This window comes from Neovison vison, chromosome 1 (assembly GCF_020171115.1).
Source record: "Neovison vison isolate M4711 chromosome 1, ASM_NN_V1, whole genome shotgun sequence".
Classification (NCBI taxonomy): domain Eukaryota; kingdom Metazoa; phylum Chordata; class Mammalia; order Carnivora; family Mustelidae; genus Neogale; species Neogale vison.
In genome coordinates this window covers 299,677,434-299,704,830 of record NC_058091.1, presented here as the reverse complement: position 1 = coordinate 299,704,830, position 27,397 = coordinate 299,677,434, and the positions used below count along the sequence as shown (strand labels likewise).

Here is a 27,397-nt window from a genome sequence, read left to right as displayed (position 1 = left end):
AGTTAAATACATTGAAATAAATAAATAGTTAAAAACATTGAAATAAAGATGGTATCCCAAAGTGTTTATATACCCCATGGGAAGGCAAAAAAAAAAAGAGAAACAGGGGAATGAGAAATTTAGTAAACCTAAACAGAAAACAAATAATAAATGGCAGACTTAAGTCACAACATGTCAATAGTTAAGTTAAATGTAAATGGTCGAAATAAACTAACAAAAAGACAGAGCTTGACAGAGTGGATGCAAACAAACAAAAACAAAAAACACAAAACTAACAGTGTGCTATCTACATGAAACTAAACTTCAAATAAAATGAAAACAAAAAAGATAAAGATATAACAGGCAAATATTAATTTAAAACATGCAGGTAAGGCTATATTAATATCAAATCACAACATTTTTTAAAATTAAAAGGTAAAATTTTGTTCCTAAATATTTTAGAATGCATTGTCAATCACAAAAATAACATTGCTATATGATAAAAGAAGACTTTAGGTTTTGACATAGCCACAATTTTTTTTTAAAGAGTGTTAATGTTTTATAAACATAGTCTATTATCTTCTTTCTGAAATGACTTCATAATTTCCCTTTCTAATTCTGCTTTACTTGATGAAACTGAAATAAATATGTATTTATAAGTAAAATAAAAGTAAACAAAAACATTCCAGTTATTACTCTTCTGTAAAAGAAAAATTCCTTTGAAGCAGATATCCTTCAGAATGAAAGAAAGCATTTCCTTACGTTACATTAATCATGTAAATAAAGGTACTTCAGCTCCATTGCAGAAGAAAAGGAAGAACTTTTCCCTCATATAGATGGATTAGACCAATTGTTTACCCACAAAAACAGATGATAAGCTTTAGGAGAAAAAGATGCTCAAAACCTACCCTAGTTTTCGTCAGTTAAAGTTTGAAAACCTTTGGGAGTGGACTGGTTTATCCCTGTCTGAGATGAACTGGTGGGAAAAAATAATGGAGGAATCATAGAGAGGATTGGCTAGGTCTTCCAATTCACAGTTTTGGTTGTGTGACATAAAGTGGAAAAAGTTTGTGGAGATGCACTTCATAGGCAAGTGATGGAAAGTCTGCTTCAGTTCATAGCTCTTTTATTACAGTATCATGATGCTTTGAAAAAGCATTATATTTTTTTATTACATATATGTTTACATATATATAATAAGGTAGGGCCTGGACAGTGTCTACATTTTTAAATGTTATATATATAGCATTAAAAATATATATATATATACACACACACACACACACATATATATGTGTGTATATTTATTTATTTAAATATAATTATATAGTCATATATAATCTAAATTAATAATAATTATATACAATAAAATTATTTAAATTTTATTTAATATTTAAAAATTTCTATTAACTCTTATGGTTTGGAATATGTATGAACACGCATGGTTTGATATATGTATGAATAATCTCACATTATTAAATTTAAGACTAAAAATCAGGCATTACGGAAACTTGAAGAGACTCTGTAAAAGTTGCAATATGATATTTCTCAGCTAGAGCTATGGAAAAAATAATAAGCAATTAGCAATCACAAATGAATTGATAGCTTTGGTAGATAATGAATGGTAGATCACTCATCACATAGGATAACAAAGATTTAAAAAAAATCTAAAATGTAAAATAACCTCTACCTCTGTTTCCTTTCAACAGCATATTGTTTAACCAGAATATACAGGATAATGCTGTTGAGCACACAGATCTTTTTTGTAACTCAATGATAATAACTGTTTTCATTGCTGTAATTATGATTCTAGCATATTGACTGGCAACAAAATACCTACTTAACCACACAGGTAGGTGAATCAAAAACACTTAGAATATTTGTTTAGATTATTGACATTCCTCTCCCTCCTGTTCTTAAAGTTAAAATTAGGTGTTACATATTTCTTCTGTGTGTCTAAGCATGTGCATTTTGTTTCCTCATCTACCTCCCCTCCAAGGTGTGTGTGTGTGTGTGTGTGTGTGTGTGTGTATTTTGTCTATCTAAATTAATGTCAAATCATTATTCAAAAATGAGGACAACTCATTGATAGCTCATTCTGCCTTACCACACTGGGGAGAAAAATACATGGTTTCGCAGTTACCAAGTTAGTGTAACTTTATTAGTGAATTAAATGATTTAAAAAAAAAATAAGGTCCACAAGCTGAAACTCAGAAGTGATACTGCATGTTCTAAACCTCTGTATGTTGCTTATAAGTATGTTGCTTATAAGTATCAGAGCATCTGTATGTTGCTTATAAGTATCAGAGCATCTGCTTTAGTATTATAAAACGAGAGATTTTACCATGGGACTAACAACTGATGTATTTCTGAAAGAGGGAGAGATCAGTTATTAATTGAATTGATGCTTGGCTTATCCTAGTGGCTTTTATTTTCTAGGTCCTAATTGGTTATGATTATGAGCCAATAATTTATCCTCTATTCTTTGGCAAGCAGAAGAATATCAGGAATTTATAAAATACAGATAAATTTATATGAGTGATATGGTCTGATTTGTTTGGAAGAAGTACTTACCCCAGAACACAACAATGTAATTTGTTTGGAAGAAGTACTTACCCCAGAACACAACAATGTAATTCATGTTATTGAATATGGGTGTAGGGAGTGGGTTATACAATGTCTTCCCTTGGGATATTCCCATCCAAGAAGTTTTGTGGCAGATAGGATGCCCAAGGGAGTTAAATATTCTGGTCCTATTATTTCCAGGTATTATGTGAGATTTTTACACATTAATTTCTTTAATCCATAGAGAGCAGAGTTATGCATGTCCATTTTACAATGACAAAATGAAGAAACAGGAGCTTGCCAATGTCAAATCACTTGCCTATGGTTGGTTTATCAGGTGCCAATTAGTGAAGCTAGTGTTGTCTCAATCAAATGTCAATCTTTTTTCACTTACAACAGAGGTTCCAAAAATGCCTTCTAAAATAAAAGTAATTAGAAAAAGACAAATGACTGAATATATAAAATGTACTGCGTATATGATAAGCAAAGATTTCAATCTCCAGCAATGCAGGAATGTTACTTGGACTATACCTCCCATAAAAACAACCCAAAATGCTTGCTGTGGTACATTTTTAAACACCTTTTTAAAAACATTGAGAGTTTATATAATTTTAATAAGTATGAGGCCAAATTTGAAATGAAGAGAGGAATCCAGAGAGATACAGGTATTATGTTTCGAGCAGCAAAGTTTTGCCTCAGAGTGAATGAGAAAGACAAAAAAAGCCCAAGTCTAACATTTGGTATGAAGTCTAAAAAGAGTTCTCCAGAAGACTAATATCAGCAAAGCCTACACTGTCATAATAAGATGAACCAGATGAAAACCAGTGCTATCTTGGGCCTCACAACCTGAGTTTGTGTGACTCAGCTAATCTTGAGACTTGAACAGTGTGTAAGGTAACCCCATACATGTGGTGACCAGGTAGAAGCAACTTCAAATACTTTATATTCTTCAATCCAATCTTAAAATATTCTCATAGAATACAATACAATAAGGCAAAATAAGCTAGAGCCAACAGAAACAATATAAAACAAAATAAGCCCACAAAGACTGAATATTGAACAATATTAGATGATAAATATTTTTGAACAAAAATTTAGAAGACACTTAAATAACTGCAGAGAAAAACTCTGTTTGTTGGTGTGAGTTTTCCTTCAGTGCTCATTCTACAAGTCTTCTGAAAGTGGGAGCATCTCTGTCCTTCATGATGGCCACAATGTTCAGGATCTTTTCTTTTTACTAGCATATAACACTTAAAAAATACCTATTTGGAACTCAGAATTTATAGAACTAAACTTAGTGCTTTCTTTGAAAAGCAAAGGCTTAAGACAAACATTTTCTGTGAATAGGAAAGAGGATCACCTGTAGTAAACTCCCTGACCAGCACCTACAGTATGAACCAAATTTCATTACCTCTCCTTCTGATTTGGGGGTTATTTTTTGGTTCAAACAAAAAGTAACATTTTTATTTTTGCCAGTAAAGGATTCGGGTTACTCACCTTTATAGGGCTTACATTTTTTACCCAGTGTTTTTATACATTATTTACTGATCTGTTGGTTGATTGACTTTCTTATTTTTCTTTACTTTTCTATCTATCATCTATCTATCATCTACCCACCACCTATTATTTGTTAGAATTTATATACAGTAAAATGAATAGACCTCAAGTGTTCAATTTATTGAGCATTCACACATGTACACATTCATTTAAACAATATCTGAAAAAATGTGGAGATCATCGCTTCCTCTTAGATTTTAATCTTATTCAATTTATAAAATTTTAGAGCCTAGAATACAAAGTCCTTTTTCACAAATGTCCCATATAAAATATGATTAAGATGTTTTCAGGCAAGTTTGTGTGTAATGTTCTATGAATGAAAGTTAGATTGCATTGTTTGGTAGTGTTGAGATCTTCAATTTTTTTATGTATTAGTTATTGAAATTTGAGTGTTAAAATATTTGATTATAAGAAAACATTCTTCTATTTCTCCATTTAGTTCTGTCAGCTTTTACTCCATGGATTTTGAAGGTCTGTTATTAGGTGTAAATACATTTATGAAGAATTTATCCTTCTCATATCTCATTTTATTTCTCATAATTCAACTCATTTTGAACATCTTGTTTTGAATATTTTGTGTGGTGTTACAAAGCTGCATCAGCTTTCTTAAACTTAATGTCTTCATGGTATATCCTCCTTTACTTTCTTTTACTTTTTTTTTTTTTACTTTCTTTTATTTTTAACCTATTTTTATCTATATATTGAAGTGCATTCATAGGAGAAAGCACTTAGTTTGATCTTCTCTTTTATGTTGTCCACAAATTACTGTCTCTTAACTTCATGTGTTATGGGTTGAATTGTTTACTTCCAAAAGTACATCTTGGGGTTCTAACCCTCGATACTTTAGGATATGACCTTATTTGGAAAAAAGATCTTCCACAAAGGTAACTGAGTTAAAACGAGATCATGAGGATCCCAATTTCATATGACTTGGTGGCCTTCTAAAAAGGAAAAATGTGGATGCAGACACACATGTGAACATGAAAACAGCAGCCTATAAGCCAAGGAGAAAAGTCTACAACAGATCCTGCCTCACAGCCCACCAAAAAAACCGTGATTTTAGGCTTCTAGTCTCTAAAAACATGAAAAAATAATTTTCTGTTGTTTAATCTACTGAGTTTGTGGTAATTTGTTATAGTAACTTCAACACACTGATGCAAGTCTTTATTACATGTGTTTAAGTCTACCATGTTATCTGTTTACTGTTTGAGGCATTTATTTGTTTTTTTGTTTATTTATTTATTTACTTATGATGGTTGTTACTCCTGTCTTTTTCTTTCTTTTGTAGCCTTATCATCAGTTAAATGGATATTTTAAATTATTCTCTAGTTTGTTTTAGCCTTTCTGTGCCCCTTGCTGTTTGGTTGAAATTCTTGGATCTTTACATTGTAATTTTTAATTAAAAATCGGAAGTATTGGCAATTCTTTATTCAAATATATTGCTTCTACCCCATGCTGTCTCTTATCTTTCTTTGACTCCAATATTATAAATGTTTGATGGCTTGATGTCATCTCACGTTAGTCTCTTTATCTCAGTCATTTTCCCCTTTGATTGGAGATTGGATAATTTCACAGACTCATTTCAATGTCAGTAGTAGTTTTCCCAACAGTGTCAATCTCATATTAAGCTTTGTCTGTGAGTTATTGTATATACTACACTTGCTACTTCTGGAATGTCCATTTTTGATAATTTATTCTTAGTGTTTTTCTATCATCATGAGAGTATTTTCCTTTAGTCTCAAAATATATTTATAATAGATATCTATTAATTTCAACACCTGAGTCATCATGATGTCTATGATTACTGACTTTTTTCTTTGAATATTGATCAAATTTTCTTGCTTCTTTGAATAAATTCTACTTGTTTTTACTTCATGCTGGAAATTTTAAATAATACACTGTAGAAAATCTGGATATTATCTTTTTACAAAGTATCTTAACATAATCCTTTTGAGGGCAGTTAAATTACTGTCAGATACTTTTGAGTTTGTCAGGTTTGTCAGGCCTACTGTAAGCCTTTGTTAGGAAAAGTCTCTTTCTTTCTTGTTCTTAGACATAGGGCATAGCCTTTATTGAAGCAAAGGGCCTGGCTCCTAATGCACAGGCTTTCTGGTGCCTCACGTAAGTGTCTGAGGTGTTCAATGTTCTCTCCCCTGTTGCTAGTCAGTAACTTCAACATTTCCCTGCCTTGTGTTACCATTGAGATCTCAGCCCTACAGCCCTACAGACACGGATCCTGTTCATGCATAAAGCAACCCTTGGTGAAAACCCATGCTAAAACTTTACTCTGGCTTTTGTAGTGTTTCTCTGTGCCTCTCCTTACTTTCCTGCACAAATTTCAGCCTCGTCGGCAGGTCTCAAATCACAGTCACTTAGCACCTGCAAGCTATAACCTCTATCTCTTGACTCATTATTCTTAGACTGCCCTTAGTGTCATGGTAGCATACATGTCCCTAATGAGAATCCACCTAAGTGTGGATCTCGGGTCATGCCTTTCCCTCCCCTCCAGGTTGACAGGGTTTGTACTTTTTGTCACATATATAAAAACGTTGCCACGTATATGTTGTCCAGTTCTATCATTGCTTATGATGAAAATTCAAGCCTAGTGCCAATAATTCTACTGAGGACCAAACAAGAAGTCCCTCTGATATAATCTTTATACTTTGGAAATTCCTTATTTTTTGGTCTGCTGGAACATTTCCGTTTCCTATGGTTATATTTTATAAACATTACCTTCAGTTATTTCAGTGGTGTTTTTAGAGCAGAGAAGAAATAAATATGTTTGTGCAGTCCATTTTTGTGAATTTGAACTATAAGATATGACTTTCAACATCCAGTAGACATAGTTTTGCATAGTATTTACTGACATTTTATACCTATCATACATTATGACCTATGTTCTGAGACTCTATTTGAATATTTTGGATGAATGGTATTTAATAAAAATATATATAAGTATTCATGAAAGGAAATATTTCTAGAAATGTCTTTTTTACCTGATTCACTAGGAACAATTACAAGGATAAAGAAAGAAAAGTAATGAGACTCTTACCCTGCCCAAATCCAAAACCCCATAGAAAAATCTGCTGAAAGAAGGGAGGAGGAAATGATCTGCATTTATTGAAATCCTTCTAAGGTTTAGTTTTTTGGGTTTGTTGTTGATTTTTACAAATTGTATCTTTTTCAATCCTTATAAAAATACTTTTAGTGGCAAACAGCACCTTCCTTCCATCTAAGTTCTACAAAAAGGAGATACTTTTCTAAATATTCCCCCATACTTCATCAAAGTTTGAATCCAGATCTTTGGTATTCCAAAGTCTATTTTGTTTTCCCTATAATATTCTACCTTTCCAGAATTAGGACAATTATTTGTCACCAGTTTTCAACAAACACTCTCTTAACCTTATTTTTTTTCCGTTGTACTTGTTCTTTATAAGGTACTTTCCACAAATCACCCATGGGAGAAGTAAATATATGCACCCAAAGAATAATCTTTAAAAGTCTTCCTTCTCCTGGTATTCAAGAAATGAAATAATCTTATTGTTGTAAGAAAATACTCAACATTTCAAACTCTAATAACACTCCCACATTTGAAAACTCTAAAACTGCTTCTGTTGTTAGTAATTAACATAGGAAGACAGTGTTCTTGGTGATATGGAAGAAGGATCTATTATGGTTCAAGTGACACATAAATCGTATTTTAAAAAAATTACAAAAGAGATTTCTATACATTGTATTTAAGCAACCTTTTGTGCAAAGCTAAGGTCTACTAGAAAATGAATTCTTCATAATCCCATTTGTATTTCTGATTTTTAGAACTCCATATTAATTGAGTTTTAAAGCAGATTATCTTTTTTAAAGAACTAGGGATAAGAAATATAGGTAGTAAAATAAATATGACCATTTAAAATCTGGAATATCCATTTGGAGTAGAAATAAAAATAACAAAAGAAAACCCAGTTAAAATAGCAAGTGAATATATTTGGTAATAGAAATATAAACATAATCATAAGGGTGAGTTGCTTCTAATTATGGCCTTTAGCTAAGTAGGTACTTAATATCAGTTACAAAAAAAATACTTCTTTGAAGATGACAAATTCTTTCAGATGGTAATTATACTTTTTAAGAGATTTGGGAAAATGGAAGTGTGTTTTCTCCTTTTCTAGTGAAGTTTCTACTAAATTCTTGTGATAACAATGTTTTTAGTCTAAATCATTTCACTGTCAAACAAAATATCCTTGATTAAACACATGGAAAAAGAGAAGAAAAAGGCATGAAACAAAACCTCTCCATATTCAGGCTGCCACCAATTGCTTTCTTGTCTAATTTGAATTGTGCAGTAGCTAATCATATTTTGGCACTTTCTTGCCATCAAAGCATTTCATGAAATTATCCCATTACAATGTTTTTCTCAGAGGCAAAATTAACATCGATGACAGTTCAATTGACATGTTTCTTTTTCTTCTAGTACTGTTGCCAATTAAACAAATTGTACCATATTTTGATACTCGTTTTTGTTAATTATTTATAAAATTGTAGCTTCTGATTTTTTTTCTTAAGATTCAGTTTCTTGGTCAGAACAGGAAATAGTGCCAATCTTGATATCACATGAACTTAACTTTCTGAGAAAGTGTCCTATAATACTTACCAGGTAGCAATCATTAAGACTGGTTGTGGGGTTTAAATTTGCTTCCAGTAATTTTCAGTTTTTCTTTTACCACTTATATCTCAGTGAGGCAAAGAACTTAATGAATCCTGAGACATCAAATAAGGAATGTTTCCACCCAATCTAGAGGTTATTCTCTTTCTACCTTCTTAGTTTCGACCTTAAATTTTTCTTTTAATTAATGTTACATAAGTGAAAGATATATATATATGTATATACATACACATATATATATTTTTTAACATAATTGAAAGAAGAATTACTTTGGCAGGGAAATGAAAAATACCATATCATGGACCTTTATACTTTAAGACAGTGCTGAAGCATTTAAAACCAAGTCAAACCATTCCCTTCAGCTCAGACTAAATGGGCGTCTATGTTAGTGTGGGACTTGCTTCCACTCCTCATTTTGCCTCTGGTCCCGTCCATCTGTCCATCTGTCCTTCCTTCCTTCCTTCCCAACCTTCCTCCCTCCTTCCTTTCCTTCTTTCTTTTTATTTTTGTTTCTTCTTGAGGAGATATTTCTAAAGTGAACACGCCTCTTTCTCATACATTTATTTAAAATATGGACCTTATCTTCCTCTGATACTCAATCCACTTTTTCATGGCTCAACAAACTTCCTGTAAGGGACCAGAGAGTAAATATTTTAGTCTTCGCAGGTCAAAACTCCGCAGGCTTTTTGCCAGCACCGCCCCCATAGTGTGAAATGGCACAGACAATAGACGTGTGAATGAAGTGTGGCTGTTTTCCAATGGAACAGCTGATATACCAGCCCGTGGCCCACAGAACAGAGTTCATGGTCCCTGCACTACTTCTCTGGAATGAAACTTCCTGAGGGCAGGGGTTGTGTCTGCTTTTCTCACAGTTCTAACCCCAGTACCTAAAAGTGGTACATACAGGGTATTCCATTGATATTCAAATCTGTCGCACGTGTACCTAGAATAACACATTTGGCAAAATACCATTTTATATGATTTGGAGAACACTTGGCCCTCATAGAAATAAAAGCTTTACTGGCTAATCATTTGGCTTGACGTTGAGTTGCTAGGCTTGGAGTGACGGAGGGGAGTCATGTTTTCAATGGACTCCGGTGCCGCACTTCATTTTCACTGGCAATGTGGTTCAAAGAAACAAATCTGCTGAGTCAACTTCTGGATAGACATTCATACAGGGAGGGACATGTTCTGCACTGTCTGAATTTCATGCAGTTGTCACACGGAGTTATTTCCAGACAGAGATTTCAAGGCCTTCCTCATGTTTGGGTTAAAGACCTCATTCACTTACTCATCCTGCCATTTTGCCTATCTTGGAGGCTCTTTCCTCTATGGAATATTTTCACCTTGATCAGTGGGCGTAATCCGCCTGCGTCTGGTTGCTTGAAGTTATTTCTCTAAATACTGAGCTTAGATCCTACCCATCTTCATACCTCCATGCATTGCACAATGGAAAGCAGAAACAGACACGGTTCTGGAAGATGTAGCTGACTTCGATGTGGAATCCCCGGCACAAGCAATTGAACCTCCAGGCACTCCTAGGACTAGGGCGGTTTTATATAGGCGCAACGGCGCTCCCCTGATCACTTATCATAAAGCAAGAGACAATTGGGCCACGCTTCCCTCTTGCTTGCTTTTGTGTACAAAAAAATAAATAAATAAAATAAATAGAATAGAGCAAATAAGAAAAAAAAAAAACCAGTCTTGCAGCTGGAAGGCAACTTTAAAGAAAAATGATGTTCATAGCCATCCTGCCAGTAGCTGGCAAAGCAATTTTTATAAAACATATTTAATGTTTACAACCTCTTGGAGGCTGGAGAAAGAGTAATACTTTAAAAATATGTTTAATGTTTTGAACCATTCAGTGGCCAAGCAGCAGCTCCTCCTAACCTATATTTAATGCTTAGAGTCATTTGGTGGTTAGGAAAAAAAGGAGCTTCTTGTTAATTTTTAACATTTATTGCTGATCAGTGGCTGCTAAAGCAAGTATCAACGCAGCCTGGTTTATGTTTAGGGAGTCACCACGCTCCTACTAAAACCATTCATACACTTCTCTCAAGGCCACACAAAAACTGTCAATAGCATTACCTTTGCGATTGTACCGCTAATAAAAACAGAGGAATCAAGCGGAGGAATAAAATGCTCCCTGAACACACAGTCATAACAGCCTATGGTCCTGAAAACAGCTCTGGCACGCAGTGCGCTGTGGACCCTTTGCTGCTGGCACTGGGCTGGGGAGGGGGGGGCGGTGGTTGCGGATCACGGGGCCTCGCTCAGTCTCATCCCAGGTGTTAAAGCGACTCAGCAGATTGGAAAGCGAAAGTGCAATCTGATAATTGGTGTTTCTTACAAATCAACAGCTTGTCACCACAAATTAAGACAGAAGAGTCCTCTGCACCGAAGAAAATGTAAATTGGAATACAAAGACTAAGAGGTTTTTGTTTTTTGGGTTTTGGGTTTTTTTTCCAAGGTATAGCCTGGAGGAAAAACAATAGTAAATATTGAGCTCCCGTGTCAGAGGGAGGGACTATCTGGGGAAAAAAGGAGAAGGATCATTAGGTAGGACCTCTACAAGTGAGGCATTCTCTTACCAGTTGCCTGAGAATGATCATCAAATTATTAACAGGATCCGTCTGCATTTATTGATCGCATTTATCCAGGCACTGGGGTAAGTGTTACACATAAATTTTCTCTTTTACTGCTTGCAGTAACTCTGGGAATTAGGTATTTTTATTCCTCATTTGCAGGTAATGAAACCAAAGCACAATGAGGACAAATAACCTAGGCAAATACTCACAACCAAGAAGCAGTAGAGGGCGAATTTGGACTCAAGTTTAATACCCACAGAATACAGTTGAACACGTTGCAAAAGAGTTCCGTCCTCTGTATCTCTGTAGAAATTATATATATATATATATATATATATATATATATATATATATATGAGAATACATAAACTATTTCCCAATGTGGGAAAGAAATTTCAAAAACAAATATTTTGGCAAAAAATGGCCTTATTAATAACTTCCTAGGCCATCTTTGGCTTCTCATATGAGAATCTGGACTCACTTCAACAAATTATGAGGAAATTCAAGTCAAATGAAGGACTGCTGATTTAAACAGTTAATGCATATGCAAAATACAAGCCAGAGATAATCACTTCTAAAACCAAGTTCAGTTCCTTTAAGAATCAGAGAGAGCCCTTGCTCTTTGCTTGTCTTCTAGAATCATTCAGTCCCAAAACCTAGCTAAGACGGGCAAAGGTAGCTTTTTGTGCTAGCAAGGTTATAGGGGAGGGGGGTTAGAACTGAAACAGAATAAAACAAGCTATTGAACAAATATTGAAGCCCAAGCAGAGTGAGAAAGGGGTCCACAGTGAGTTCGGGTGGCAGGAGGAGGGCATGTTATCTATGGGAAATGCAGCCTAGTGTGGGGATGCAGAGTCCCTGTGGGGTGCGCAAAACCTCTATAGTGGGATAGAGAAGATAATGGAAACAGGGCAGATTTTCAAAGTTGTGAGTGGAGTCATCCCGGCCTCTGTAAGATGTCTGGAGGCGGAGTGGCAGTGAAAGATTGGTGCATGCAGGGGCTTAGAGCAAATACCAAAATACATTAAGGAGAACAACAGCCAGATTTCTTACTCTTGGAAAAAAAAATTGTAAATTATAGAAGGGTAAAAACAAACAAACAAACAAACAATCCTAGAATAATTAGAGTAGGAGGTATCGGTATGAAATCAAGGGTTTTGGTCTATTTAGAATGATACAGAAATAGGGGCACCCAGGTGACTCCGTGGGTTAGGCGTCTGCCTTTGACTCAGGTCATGATCCTGGGGCCGTGGGATCAAGCCCCACATCAGGCTTCTTGCTAATCGAAGAGTCTGCTTCTCCTTTGGCCCCTCTCCCACTCATGCTCTCTTTCTCTCTTTCTCTCAGATAAATAAATATTTTTTTTTAAAAAAGATACAGAAATAAATATTAAATATATATATATATATATATATTATACACACACACACAAATATATTCTTTAGCTGTGCCCACTGAGAGGGTCTAGGAGCAATGATTTTCCAATAGCAAAGGACACACATAGCAACTAGATTCTGGCTTCTAAATATTATTCTCTATGAGGGGTGGGGAGAGAGCTCCTTGGAGAAATAGTTTCTCCCAGAGCTGGGGAAGGAAAAATGCAAGACAAGTCCCAAATATATTTTGAGGCCAGAAAGTAAGGGAATAGTCAAGTAATTAAGAGGTAATGTTGCAGTGACACAAAAATAAGCACAAAGTGTCTTTACTTATATTTTACACTTCAGACTAAAGCTGAAATAATTTCAATATTAAAATCAGTAATGGTGCTAACACATTAGAACCAACTGGATACAGTAAGAAACCCTGAGACTACATTGACACAAACTAATAGATCATTTGAAAGTGTGATGAGGACCAGGTTATGTCTCTAGTTTCAAAATACCTTTTGACAAGAAAAAAATACCTTTTGACAAAATAGGTAATGATTACAAAAAGGTAAGAGGAACTTCAACTTAGTGGAATCATTGTCTAAGGTAGACAGACCTCTAAGATGGACCTCAGTTATGTCTGCCTCCAACATACATTCACACCTTTGGCTAATTCCTTTCCCTGGAGAACAAAATGGATGTGTCAAGTTGATCCTAACAAATAAAATATAGTAGAAGGGACAGGATGTCAATTCCAAGACCACAACCACATGACTGGGATTGGAATTATACCCCCCTGCACTGGGAAATCTTCAGATGAAACCACATTTTTTATTGCCAGCTTGACTCTAAATCCACAAGAGACTTGAATGCAAAGACACCCAGCTAAACTGAGCCCAAATTCACGACCCAGATAAATCAAGAGATAATACATACTTGCAGTCTTAAGCCTCTAAATCCTGTAGTAATCTGATGTATTTAGTAGATAATAGCGATTTCAGACCTGGTGGCGGGGTTCTGCTCTAACAAATGCCTAAAATGCGGTAATGGTTTTGCAGTTAGGCCAGTGTGGGCTTTGAGGAGAATGTCAGTATAAAATGCATTGAACACACTCTTCATTGCATGTTGGACTTGGACAGTGTTGCATGTGAGGACTTGCAGGAAAATGAGAACATCTTATTGGAAATTAGAAGATCACTATTAGGCCGTGGCAGAACATTTAGCAAAACTGTTGCCAGCCTGTATTTGAACAGTAGAAAAGGACCCAGGGACTTTTGAACAAAAAGGATCCAGGTCTCGTCGGTTTTAAAGATTACTAGTCTTCCCAGATGGCAAATGATGCTAAAATTAAGAAATGGTTTCTAGGCCAAAATCAAATCCAGGGCACCTGGGAAAGCATGGTCAAAAGATAAAGCCATAGTGGTGACAGTAAAAATTTTTGTTAAGATCTTTGAAAGATCAAGGATGGTTCATTGGCTTACTGTCTAGTCAGAAATTTCTCTCTTAAAAGATAAATGGGTAAGTATGACTCAAAGATCCTTTCTAGCAAACAATAAGGGTTCTAATTCATGGAAAGTCTTTGTCACTCAGGCACCTCTATAGGGCCCAAGGTAGAGAGGATTTATCTTGAAGGGATTTTTTTTTTTTTTTTTTTGTCTAATTCAGTGAACCCCCAAAAGATTCATGGGATACCCATACTACTGACAAAATAAAGAGTTCTACATGTAGAAACATCAAAAGTGTGAATTGAAGAAAGAGAGTCAGAGATTTTACAGGGAAAATGGACCTTTGAACCCTTTGAATTCTACTGGGAGGAAGACGACCAAGAGAGCTGCTTAGAGGCAAGTACATGCCGCGTTGCATAAAAAATGAAGGATAACTCAGAAGGTAGAACCAAGAGCCCAGGCAGTATAACTGAGACCCAAGGACAAATATTCTCAGGACTTGAACCTAATCAAAGGGCTTTTAATATTTACCAGCTAGATTTCTGGAATGGGATGGACCAGTAACTCCTTTATTTAGGGCATTTTCCCTCTTTTTTTTTTTCTTTTCTTTTTTTTTTTTTTTTTTAACAGAAATGTCTTCAGAAGTTTGCTCATCCCCATCTCTCACCACTGTGTGTTAGGTGTCAGAGTGGGGTAAGTAACTGGTTTTTTAGCATCACGAGTCTGCAGATCAAGAGGAGATAAATCTATGGAATCTCATTTGCTCTTGCACTTGATTTATATGATCAGTTTCTGCATTTTGGACTCATGTAATGAGGGAAAAAAAAATCGGGGTCCTAGAAAGGGGCTGAGTATATATTGCATGACAGAACAACATTGATTGTTGGGGTCCAGAGGGTAAACTATGGTAGAAGGCTTCCATGATCTTAGCTGCCTTGTACTGATTGTCTTGGGTAATCCCATTTCCTGAATGTGGGGTGGACTTTTAACATTTGGAATATGGCAGAAAGAAGAGGATGTCGTTTTAAATATTGGTTATAAATACAGACTGTGGCTTTGGTCCGAGATGTTCTTTTCTCCAGCTGTCTCTTAGTTAGCTATCCTTGGGCCCAGGCAGCTGCCAGGCTGCAAGGAAGCCCTGTTGAAAGGTCTATGTAGCAAGAGACCAGAGTCTACAAATCGCCACAGGAGTAAGCTGGGAAGCAAACTCCTACCTCCTCCCAAATAAACCTTTAGATCAGACCATCGCCCCAGCTATGGATATAACCTCTTGGAAGACCTTGAGCCAAAGGTACCCACCTAAGCCTCTCTTGGGCATCCGTGATCCTACAGGATAATAAATGTTTGTTGTGTTGTGCTCTAGGCTTTGGCTAATATATCATGCAACAACAGATAACTAATGCACAACGTTGGTCAAATAATAAAAATTAACACTATTAGTAACGGGACAAATTAAAATCCTGTTCTACCTGATAAGATACAACGAGGATATGACAAGATTACAGTATCATATCTGTGATGTACCTAAAAAAAGAAAAGGCCTATCCTGGAGTTAGGAACATTAGGCCGACCCAGCATGAGGGACATTCTAAATAATCATTGGCCGAGAATCCTCAAACCTGCCACAAAATCAAGAAAAAGGAAGGAATTGCTCCAGATTGAAGAAAACTAAAGAGATACAGCATTTGCATACACCATGTGATTTTTGACCTGGAAAATTGTGTTATATGAGATATTATTGAAATAACTGATAAAACATGAATGGGGCCTAAAGGTTAGATTCCAGTAATGCATTAATGTTAATTTCCTGATTTTAATAATCACATTTCGGTTATATGTAGAGACTGCCTTTATTTGCAGAAAAGAGCTAATATTCTGTCTCCAGCTTCCGGGCAAAATTTCTGCTTATTGGGCACAGACAGAGACCAATGAGACTCTTCCTACTGTACCACTTAAGCTGTTCTCTGTGGTCATGATTGGCTCATATGATAAGATAATGTATCTGCTTTGCAATTTCTTCATCTGTCTCCCTATGGCACTTCCATGAAAGCAAGGACGTTTGGAAATTTATGTAAGTTTTTAAAATGTAATAATGGTGTAATAAATTAATATTAGGTATAGGCATCGTTTTTACTATTTCCTTTGTAGAGTTGAACTATTTAAGTATGGTCACATAGAAAATATTCTCTGTTTAGAAACTTTCAAAAAAACTTGCCAAAAATTATATCTTAGCACGTTTCCCCAAACTTCATGTAAAAAACAGAGTTCATGAAAAAGAAAAAAAGGCGGAGGGTACATGTTAATTTTTTAGTAAGCTAGCAGTGTAATTCTCTTTGGGTGTATCTTCTTTTATTTATACTTACACTTTATTTTTTTTTTTTCCTAAGTCAGTGAATAAGAGATACCTAGTCCTCAGATTTTGTTTTAAACAAAGTCCCCCACCCTCAGGTTTATAATAAAATGAAATATGCATTTTAAGATCTTAACCAGCTCATCTGACATTGAAAGCTAAATTTAAGGCCCAAAGACATATTAGAAGCCACTAAGAGTATAACTGGTTGCAATTACCTTTGTTCTAAAGAGGCTGGAAGTCATACCTACATTCTGAAATTAGAGTTCAGTTTTCATATAAAAATGAAGATCAGATAGTAAACAACACTGCATAAAATTATTGTACTGGTTAAATAATAAAAAATAAATTTAATAATATTAATAATAATACTAATAATAATACAAATCTTGAGTTGGATTACCTGGCCCCTAACTATTGCTCAGGAAATGGTAGGTCTTACTACAGAAATTATGATTCACAGCATTTATAAAATGTGTCACAGAGACCTGTTGATGAGTAACCCAATCAGCTGCTTCAAACTGACTTAGCTCAGCCAGAAGAAGATAATACAAGTACGAATAAGGGTTTAAAGATGTTACACCTGTCAGCTCCCTTGGAGAAGTTACTGAAACAGAAGCCATGCCCGTGCATTAACCACCGGTATTAAAGAAGGCATGTTACCGTAAGTCATTGTTACTGTAGTGATCTTAAAGAATTAAGACCACATTCATAACGTCCAAATTTGTCTCCAAGGAGAAAGTCTGAGTTGGGAAAATATCTGGATCATTAAGTAATTTCCTCGGGTCAGAGTAAAAGCACTTTATCTGTGAATATTACTTCCACGGCTTATTACATGCGGCACAAGATAGTAACAAAGTGACCTTTCTCTTAAACAACTCATAGATTACTAGAATTTTCTTCAACTTTCTGGAACAAAATATATTCCATAGTCTAGTAAGTCTTAAACGTTGATATTCCTCTGAACTCTTTACCCATCTTGCTCAACACCACTCCCCAAGTTAATATCCTTTGTTGAGTTTCACTTTAGTTCATCTCCATTCCACGTTTAATCGTTTATCACATTTTCAGACACACGATCTATTATTGCTAACCGGATATTTGCGTAATAGTTTTGAGATCCCAATATTTCTTTTCTTTTCTTTCTTTTTTTTTTTTTTTTGTATTACAAAGTAAGCTATTTTACTCCATGTATTTGTAAATTAGTGGCTTCTTCTCCAACATGGCCAATAATGACACTGTCAATTATTGGGAAGGGAAGTTATTTCCTAGAGATCCCTCAAACACAGATCCATAAAAGTGACGGTAAGATTTGCTGTGCCATAGCTTTACTAACACACCATGGAGATCTCCATCTGGTCTTGACCCAAAGTAATTTTGCTATTCCAAAGAAAATGACACCGAGGCAGGAAGTGCTTAGAAGGGATGCAGGAAAAGAAAGTAGAGAGAGTAGGACTAGGAGTAATCCTTGGACTAAGTGACTTAAGCAGGGACCATTTCCGTATGGTAAGAAGGGTGCGCTTGGGAATGGAGCTCAGGAGCTCTAGGAGCAGGAATATGATGCCCGGATGGGTGCAGAGTAGTTTTTCATTAGCTTTAGATTGGTCATGGAAAAGCAAAAATAACAAAGGCCACAAGCCTAACTGGGTCTCCTGTGCTTTGGGTTCTGTGTAGAAGCAGGGTTTACAGAGAATGGCAAAGGTAGTACAGAGTAGGTATTTAATTTCTAATGTTTAATTCATAAGTGATGTTTATACTTTTTAGTATACATTTGAAAAAAGAATATTATGTAAGCGTAGTACAATAATAACTAGGTGAACCCACAGCATGCAATGTGGTATCACATTCAAAAGGAATACTCCTCTGTTATTATTAAAAAAAAAAAAAAAAGCAGGGAGGGTATGTTGAAAATCATCTTAAGTATTCACTGGAGTCTCCTGAGTAATTGGTGAGAAATTCCAGTAATATCCTTTGTGCAAATCTTAAAGAACTCATTCTTCCCTAGATCTTTCTGATATCTCAGCACAGTATGGCAACTTATGTCTCACCTCAATATTGCCAAAGCTGGGATCACTTTGTTTTCTCACCTTCCTAGCCTGATTTTCCAGATTTATTTCCCTCTTCAGGAGCTAGCTGTGAACTCCTTTATATAAGGGTTCAGAGACTGCAGTCCTTCCCTTTATCCAAACTGGCCCAACGAAAGACATAATTATTTATCTAATAAGACTAGAATTTTCTAACAATGTAGAGGGATGGATGTGTTTGCTTTAAGGATGTTATTTCTGTAATAGCCACTGAGGGTCATAAATTCATGTAAATATTCCAATTTACATAAAGTAAGCCCTGGGTTAAACCATTTAGGTACAAAAGAGCCTTGTCTTCTTAAAAGCCTTACTTTTTCTGAGAACAGTACCTTCATTTTTCTCTCCCAGTAAATTAAAAGGCACAAATAAAAAACTAGCTCTTCCCATTTTCAGGGCTACTTTTTAATAAGATACACTTCTACCCAATTGTACTTCTAAATCTTTAGCAATCAGCACCATGTAAGGAAAAAAAGAAAAAAAGCTGCTCAAAAAATGTAGCAAGAACTGAGTAACAGATTTTCCGCCCTGTGTCTGTACACTAATGTTTAAAATCTGTGTAAATGACTTTGAGCTGATTTCTCAGGTTGCAGAGATAATATAATCTTTGAATACCTAGTAAGGTCATAGATAACAATCTCAAATAAATTTGTGATGAATCCAAGAATTGAAGAATGTGACCATTCTTGAAGCCACTAACCTGCTTCTGCCCTTGGTTTAGTTTATGCATGTCTGGGTTGGTTGTAGGGCCAACAGAAGCCCTCTGAGGAATGGCAGACAGGGAAATTGGCAATGGCTCATGGTAGGAGTCTCAAGTTGTAACCTCAGAGTGATGGGTAGCTTTATCTTACAAATGTGCTAGATACCACAGGTTACTTTGAAACAGAATGAGGGTTGCCAGTGGTGACTTTGGAATAAAAATTATTTAAAATTGTCATTAAAGCTGTCATCCTTGATTCATTGACCCCACAATACATATCTTAGAACTTTAAAATTTAGGTTGATAATGAAGTACGAATTCATATCAAATTTAAATTATTAACAGTGGCAGTGATACTATAGTTAATTGTAAATTTATTCTAATAATGTGTTCACAATAATATTTGCTTCCTGTTTTGATGGCATAACTGCTAAGGGTTACTTGTAATAAAAAAGAAAACAATATCATCCTTCTGGAATCTGTATCTGTAGCTATAAAGGATACAACACACTCCTTTCTGGACCACTTCCAGACTCATAAGTGATACATGTTTTGGGTGATTCACTTTGAGCCAAGAATCACTACATGGTATTTGTGGGTATGGCAGTTACCTTTAGTACCATGTAGGTACCTGGAATTGTAAAGACAATGGATTTTATTAAAAATTGAGCTTCATACTTAATTACAAAGGAATTCTGTGGGTTCGGGTAAATGCAAAGATTAAAAAGTAGTGACAAATGTTATATATCCTAGATACTTATGTATCTATTTGTATATTCAGTATGGAGCAGAAAGGACAACAATGAAAATATAAGTGAAAATAATTGTGTCTTATGGTAGAATAATAATCTTCTGATTTACAAATAAGATGTTTACATTGACCTGCAAAAAACAAAATGTTGAAAAGGCTTCAGTGCATCTGACAAAATTTTGATTTGCCTACTCACCCACAGGAGACATTTCTGGGACACTAGCAATGTAGGGTCCATCCAAAAACTTTGGCTCATTATCATTAATATCCTGTACTTTGATGATGAATTCTGATTCAGGTTCCAGGGGCTTCCTGGTTTCTATGTCCACAGCCTGAGCACGGAGTGTGTAGAAAGGTTTTTCTTCTCTGTCCAGGCTCCTGATTGCATGGATGTCCCCTGTAGTTTCATCAATGGTAAAAACTGTGCCAGCGCCATCTCCCGAGAGGGTGTATTTAACAGTGCCCTCTCCTTTATCTAAGTCAGAATGGAGCTTTTAGGGGGAGAGAGAGAGACAGAGAGACAGAGAACACCGTCAAAGGGATGATTCCATAATAGAAATACTTGCAGTATAATTTTTTATCAGAAAAGTTGAAAGAAAAATCTTGTGTGTTTTTTTTCATTATTTTCCTTTCTTCTTTTCCTTTTTCTTTCTTTTTTTTTACTAACTCTTTGATTATAAATATTTTAAAGACATATTAAAAGTAGAAAAAAAAGCATAATAAACATTTATATATACATATACATCCCAGATATTCTACCATTTGCCTTTTAATTTACAGTTGACATTGAACAATACAGGGATTAGGGTTGTCGACCCCTGTGCAGTTGAAAATCTGTGTATAACTTTTAACTCCAACAAGACTTAACCACAAATAACTGTTGAGTGGAAGCCTTACCAATGGTATAAACAATAAGTCAACACAGATTTTGTATGTTATTTTTATTATATCCTGCATTCTTTTTAAAAAGATTTTATTTATCTCTTTATTTTAGAGAAAGAGAATGAGCATGAGCAAGGGGAGGGGAAGGAGTGGACGGAAAGGAAGAGAATCCCAAGCTAACTCCATGTTCAATGAGGAGCTCAAGGCAGGGCTCAAACTCAGGACCCCGAGATTGTGACCTAAACTGAAATTGACTGAGTCACCCAGGCTTCCCTGTATTCTTACAATAAAATGAGCTAGATAAAATGAAATGTTATTAAGGAAAAATAAGGAAGAGAAAATATATTTACAGTAATTGCACTGTATTTATTGATACCGTAAGTTTATGTATTTATGAAAAAAATGCATGTAAGCAAAGTTTAACCTCCATGAAGTTTAAAACCATGTTGTTCAAGGATCAACTGTATTTGACTCATCTCATTTTTGGTCACACATCTACCCTTCCATTCGTCCTTCTGTCAATCCATTTTATTTCTCAGTGCATTACAGAGATTGTCTAAGTACTGCTTTCAAATACATGAACATGCATAAATACAACTAATTTGTTATCTGAATTTATTTCTTTTACACGCTTTTGGGGATAAAATTTTCATAAAATGAAATGCATTAATCTTAAGTATGCTCATTTCATTTTAAGTAATTGTTGTAATAAATATAAATGAGCTCATCAATGCCAAATCAGAAACCCTCCTGAATATCCTAAATTAAAAAATCAATGACCTGAATACAGTCAGAGAGAAGGTAGAAGAACTCAGAAAACATTAAACTTTTTTGTTTGAAAGGAGAGGAGAGATTTGGCAAACCAGATGGTTTCAGATATGTGTAGTGGAGTATTTCATTTTAACAGACTGTCTTTCAATGAGTTATTCAATATTACTCAGCCAAATGTTGGATAGAATCACTGATTATCCTTTCAGATTCACAGAAAAATGGCTTGCTCTAATTCATTCTATTTATTTGAAATCTTATAATATAGAAAAGTTTCGAACTTCTAATTTTTTCAACACATTTATAATTCACTTTAGTATAGCATGTAATAAGATACACATAAATAACACAGGGGAGAGGACCAAACAGAAGAAAAATTATCTTTGTGATTCTGTGGGGTAATGTTTTTCAAACTGGAGTCCAAGAATTATTATATTTTAAAGATTTTACTTATTTATTTCACAGAGAGAAAGAGAACAAGCAGGGGGAGCAGCAGATGGAGAGGTAGAAGCAGGACCCCTGCTGAGCAATGAACCTTACACAGGGCTTGATCCCAGTACCCCAGGATCATGACCTGAGCCAAAGGTAGACATTAAGTGACTGAGCCACCCAGGTACCCCTGGGTGGTCCAAGAATTAATAGAAGAAGAACACAGGCTTTGAAATCCATGAAGTATCCAATAATGTATTTATATGATATAGATATTACATTATTTATAATTCTCTAAGAATATGTATACTCATAAATATATATTTTATAAATAATATAAATACATACTCTATTTAAATTATATAGCATGTATAGTTTTATAAATACTATTTTTTATTCAGTTGTTCATCTAAAATGTTTTAAACCTATTCCCACTTATTTGGGTAGGGTCATCTGATATCAGGGTCCACATTTTTACATTTAAAAGGTCCTTCCAGACAACAGACCAGCCAAAGAAGAAAGGTTAAGCTTTTAGTGTCCATAGTCTTCTGGGCAATGCTTCAAAATTTGCATACAAGCACAGCATTCTTGCAAAATTTTTGGTAAGAATGTGTTCTATATTTTTTTTTAATATTTCAACCCACACAAAAAACTTTGAAATATTTTAAATTATATAAATATCCTGTGGCAAATAGGTTTTCTGTGTATTAGTATTAGTAAAATCAAAACACAAAAACCCAAACTCAACAGTGACTCTTATACTCAACGTTCTGGTCTAACTTCAGTAAAAGAACATCATCCTTCAAATCAATGTTATTAAAATGAATGTGTTCATTTTGTGAATTTGTATTTACTTCAAAATTTTCTTTCAAAGTATATTTGTAAAAGAGCATAACAAAGAATTGATTCCTGGGTCAGTGTTATAGTAAAAAAAATAAGAAAACAAAAAGAGGGCACACGATTTTGATTTTTCTTTCATGTTTCCGCACATTTTACTCAAGTCTAAAGAAAATTGCTATAAATGATGAAGAAGATTTTTCCCCCATTCCTCCTTTTTTTTCTTTTCTTTTCTTTTTTTTTTTTTTTAACAAACTCTTATGAAGCACAAGAAGTTTCAAGTGTAAAATCAAGCTGTAGATAAATGTACTTTGAACTTCGGAATTTCAAATTACATATTTCACCCACACAGTTTAAGATATTCAACGTGGTGGGTATTGCTTTTGCTTTAAAATGTATCTAAAGATATGAGGCAGGCAAAAGCTCAATGCAAAAGTAAAGACTTTATAAACTGCATCCATTTTGCCAATGGCTTTGAGTATATGTGGTAATATTGTGGGAAACAAGTGAAAATTTGAAGAAGGTTTTTACAATGTGATCCAAGCAGAATTACAAAAAAAAAAAAAAATCCTCATTTGGCTAAAATCAGAACTGTTTTCTTTTCGAACTGACATAAGAATAGAAAAGCAAATGTGTTTTCAGCTCTATCCAAGATCGAAATTAAATTCAGTTGCTGTTACTCCTTACTCTTTTACCTTTTTCCTCTAATCTAAAATGAAGTTTTGTAGAGATTGAAGCCTCAGAAGAAATATGTGAAAATATGTTAACATTTTGAACTGAAAATGAAGTTGATTAATGGAAAACTCGTGAGATGATTAGAATTTTTAGAGCAGTTGTTACATGACAATACCTCACAGGAGACCCCCTGCAGTATTCTGTATTGTCAGGCAATATTTAAAATTAGTCCATTTTGATTGAACTGGCACATGAATGACTACCTTAAAATAGAGGTATTTTTCCAACATCAGTTCTGATATTAAATAAGTGATGGCCTGATGTGGGTATTATAGATAACTTCTTTTACCCTTTCAGTATACTTTCCGGTATAGTCATCATTTACATATAAATTGCTATAAACAAAAATATATATACCTAAAAGAGTATACATATGGAAATATATTTATGTGCCCTTTTATAATATTCACTAACTATATATACATATAACATGATATAAAAAATCAACACTTGCAAAAATAACAGAATACCATAATTATATTTTAAGATCACTTGAAATTCTTCAAAAACATTTTTTTTTTAAAGTGACCTCTACCCGCAATGTGGGGCTCAAACTCGGAACCCCATGACTGAGAGTCCCATCGTCTACTGACCAAGCCAGCCCGGTGCCCCTTTTCAAAATCATTTTTTAATGTGTGCTTTACAGTCACTCATGGAAGTCCGAAGGCTTTAATGGGCACCGCTAATCTTTTAATAAACAATATGATGTATATGTGTTTGGGGGTGCTCTCCTGTTTAGTCGCCTAAAGGGGTAATTATCAAGACCAAAATCTTCATGATTTTTATGAATGAAAAAATTTGAAACTTCAGTGATTCCAGGTATTGATCTCTGTAGATGAGATTCATTTCTTAAATCTTTCGGCAATTAGCTAATTCAGGATTAGCTAACTACTTCTTAGTGTCATTTTCATAAAGAAGGAGGGAGGGTTTCAGAAGGAGAATTCTCCTGACTTGCCTTATCTTTGGCCTGTGTTAACTATGACAAATCACATGATGTCATTTTACACAGGGCTTTAAGCTACACATTACACAAAGCTGATAATTCTTCAAGGATAAAATTATATATAGTTACATATATACATATAATTATAACAGTTTTAAAGGAGGAATATTTCTTATTCCAATTATTTTTAAGCTGTTTCTGAGTAGTTGCTCACTGCATTGACTAAAACAGCCAACTCCAATAATATCATTTTTTAGTATTGACATTTAAAATTTCTCTCAGAAATAGAGTTCCATCAATGATGGATGTAGAAATTTGCACTGTCCAAGCAGTTGTTTTGTGGAAATGGTGTTGTTATTTTCTGATTTTTTTCCCAAGTCATCTCAGATGGAGCATGAAAATGATGCCAAGAGAGGCTTTAAAAAGATACTGAGGACCAGCTTCAGAGTGTAAGCAAATCTGAATTCCAGTGTTTAAAAGTTTTGAGAAAGCTAATCTAAAAGTTAAGTGTTTACTAGCATCTCCTTGATTATATTTTAGAAACTGCTGCACAAAATAAGGGACTTATTCTTATTTTCTCTGGGTTGAAAATACACATCAAACAGAAAATGCTTTCTATATTCTGTGTCCAGCAGTGATTTTATTTTCGTTTGCTTTTTGCCACGATAGGGGGTGGTGACTGGTCATGGGGCTCATATGAGTTATGTTGGAGGAAGAAATTTCTGATTTTGAAAAGGTAGTTTCTGCCTGAAAACCAAAATTTGTGTTCAACAAATATTGGATTTGGTGTATATACTTGCAAATTACAAACCATGTGCCCATAAGAGACTCTGGTACATCACATAGTATTTTAACACCTGCCCTCCATATCATTCTTATCAAGATTATGGTTTCATACTTTTGTTCCCTGATGTTCTCATGAGACAAATGAAAATGTGTAGGCACTACACCATCTTCCTTTACCAAGAATATTTTATTTTTAATTTTTTTAATATTTTATTTATTTATTTGACAGAGATCACAAGCAGGCAGAGAGAGAGGAGGAGGCAGGCTCCCTGCTGAGCAGAGAGCCCGATGCGGAGCTCGATCCCAGGACCCTGAGATCATGACCTGAGCCTAAGGCAGAGGCTTAACCCACTGAGCCACCCAGGCACCCCAACCAAGAATATTTTAAATAGAACTTCAAACCAACAGAAAAACTAAAAGAATGATCCAATGAAAAACCTATATTCTCACTCTCTAGATTAAACAATTATTAACACTCACAGCATTTTGTTTTACTTTTATAGACTTTTTAAAGTTGCAGGCATCATAATAATTAACTACTTGAGGCTGACGCACCAACTTCATGAAAATAAGGCCCATTTCCTACGTAATCTTAATGTCCCTATCTAATTAAGTAAATTACTTAAAATACCTATCATCACTTGATAACCAACCCTTATTCCATGTTCCCCATTTGTCTCTTCAAATATCGTTTTTAATTCTTTCTCTATATTTTGAGCATAGATCAAAGCAACTTTCAAACACTGCATTTGTTTTTTGTGTTTTCTGTCAGTTCGGAAGGATCATACATTTTGATATTTACTTATTTACTTATCATTATCTTTTTTCAAAGGACTGACTTCCCTTCTCAATTTGTCTGTTGGAATAAGAAACTTCCTGAGATGTCCTTTAAGTCTTTACTGTTTTGCCTTAGAATATCTTTTCAGTTTCAAAATACGAATGAGCAAATGCGGCAGCATAAATATATGCCCTACATAATAGAGAGATCCTTGTAGCATGAGTTACGACATCTGCCCGTCATCTCTATAAACACATTCAATCCAAGGGAAAGGTTCCTTGTACAGGATATGCTTCAGCAAATTTTGGTGAAATAATGGCAGGTAAGTTGTAATACTCGTTATCAGCTTTCGAATGATTATAAAGCCCATTGAATAATTTAATATGACGGTTCAACAGTTAGTGAATGTGATTTGAAATAATATTATAACTCTTTTATTTACATATGGGATCTCTCAGATAAACTAGCCAACACTAGGATGAGAAAATCTTCTGCGGTTTTCTTTGGCTGAAATAATTTCATTATGTACAGAACAAACTACTTTTGCTACATTCTCCTCGGTGTACTTATGAAATACTTAGTATTTCCTTTTTTGTAGTTGCTTAGTGTCCCATTCATGCTTAGTCTGTTCTCACTAACATCACAGCAGACATTGTATTAGCTATAAAGCCATTAGATTATGTTCAAAGCATTGCTTACTGACGGGACCCCAAGATGATCTATAACTCTGCCTGAATAATGTTATAATGCAAAATTTGTCTCAGAAGCCACAGAAGGTCCAAGAATATTTGACATTCTATTCCATTCTCCTCCCTGAGGGGACTCATTTGTTCTTTCTAGCTTGATGGCTGCCATCTGGGGAGGAGGAAGACCACTTTACAAGGTTCTGCATTCCCTTTAACAGCCCACAGTGAGTGGAGAACTCCCCAGGCTGGGTTACAGACCCAAAGCTATTTATCAGCTGGAATTATCTCACCTTCTATTTAAGGAAGTAGAAATCCATTTCAAAAAGGTCCACACCTCCCCAGAGGTAGGCCAAGGCAGAGCAAAGGAGAACAAAGACTATTTGCAATGCTTGGGAGCAACAAAATCTAATGTACTAGGATATATTACACATCTTGTAAAAGAAAAAATATCCTTTTCACCCGATGCTCTCTATCATTTTTCTTTGTCTCCTTGAATATTGCACGTGTGGT

At 34.9% G+C, this 27,397-nt stretch overlaps 1 protein-coding gene across 4 annotated transcripts in view; it reads right to left on the bottom strand.

Annotated features, from left to right (window-relative positions):
* CDH12 (cadherin 12) overlaps positions 1–27,397 on the bottom strand; it is a 998,981-nt gene that overhangs the window by 166,814 nt on the left and 804,770 nt on the right. For all 4 annotated transcript variants that reach the window (XM_044233503.1, XM_044233529.1, XM_044233522.1 and 1 more), the window contains one exon: positions 20,240–20,534. In XM_044233503.1, coding sequence (XP_044089438.1) covers positions 20,240–20,534 — 295 coding nt within the window. The remainder of the gene's footprint in view (positions 1–20,239; positions 20,535–27,397) is intronic.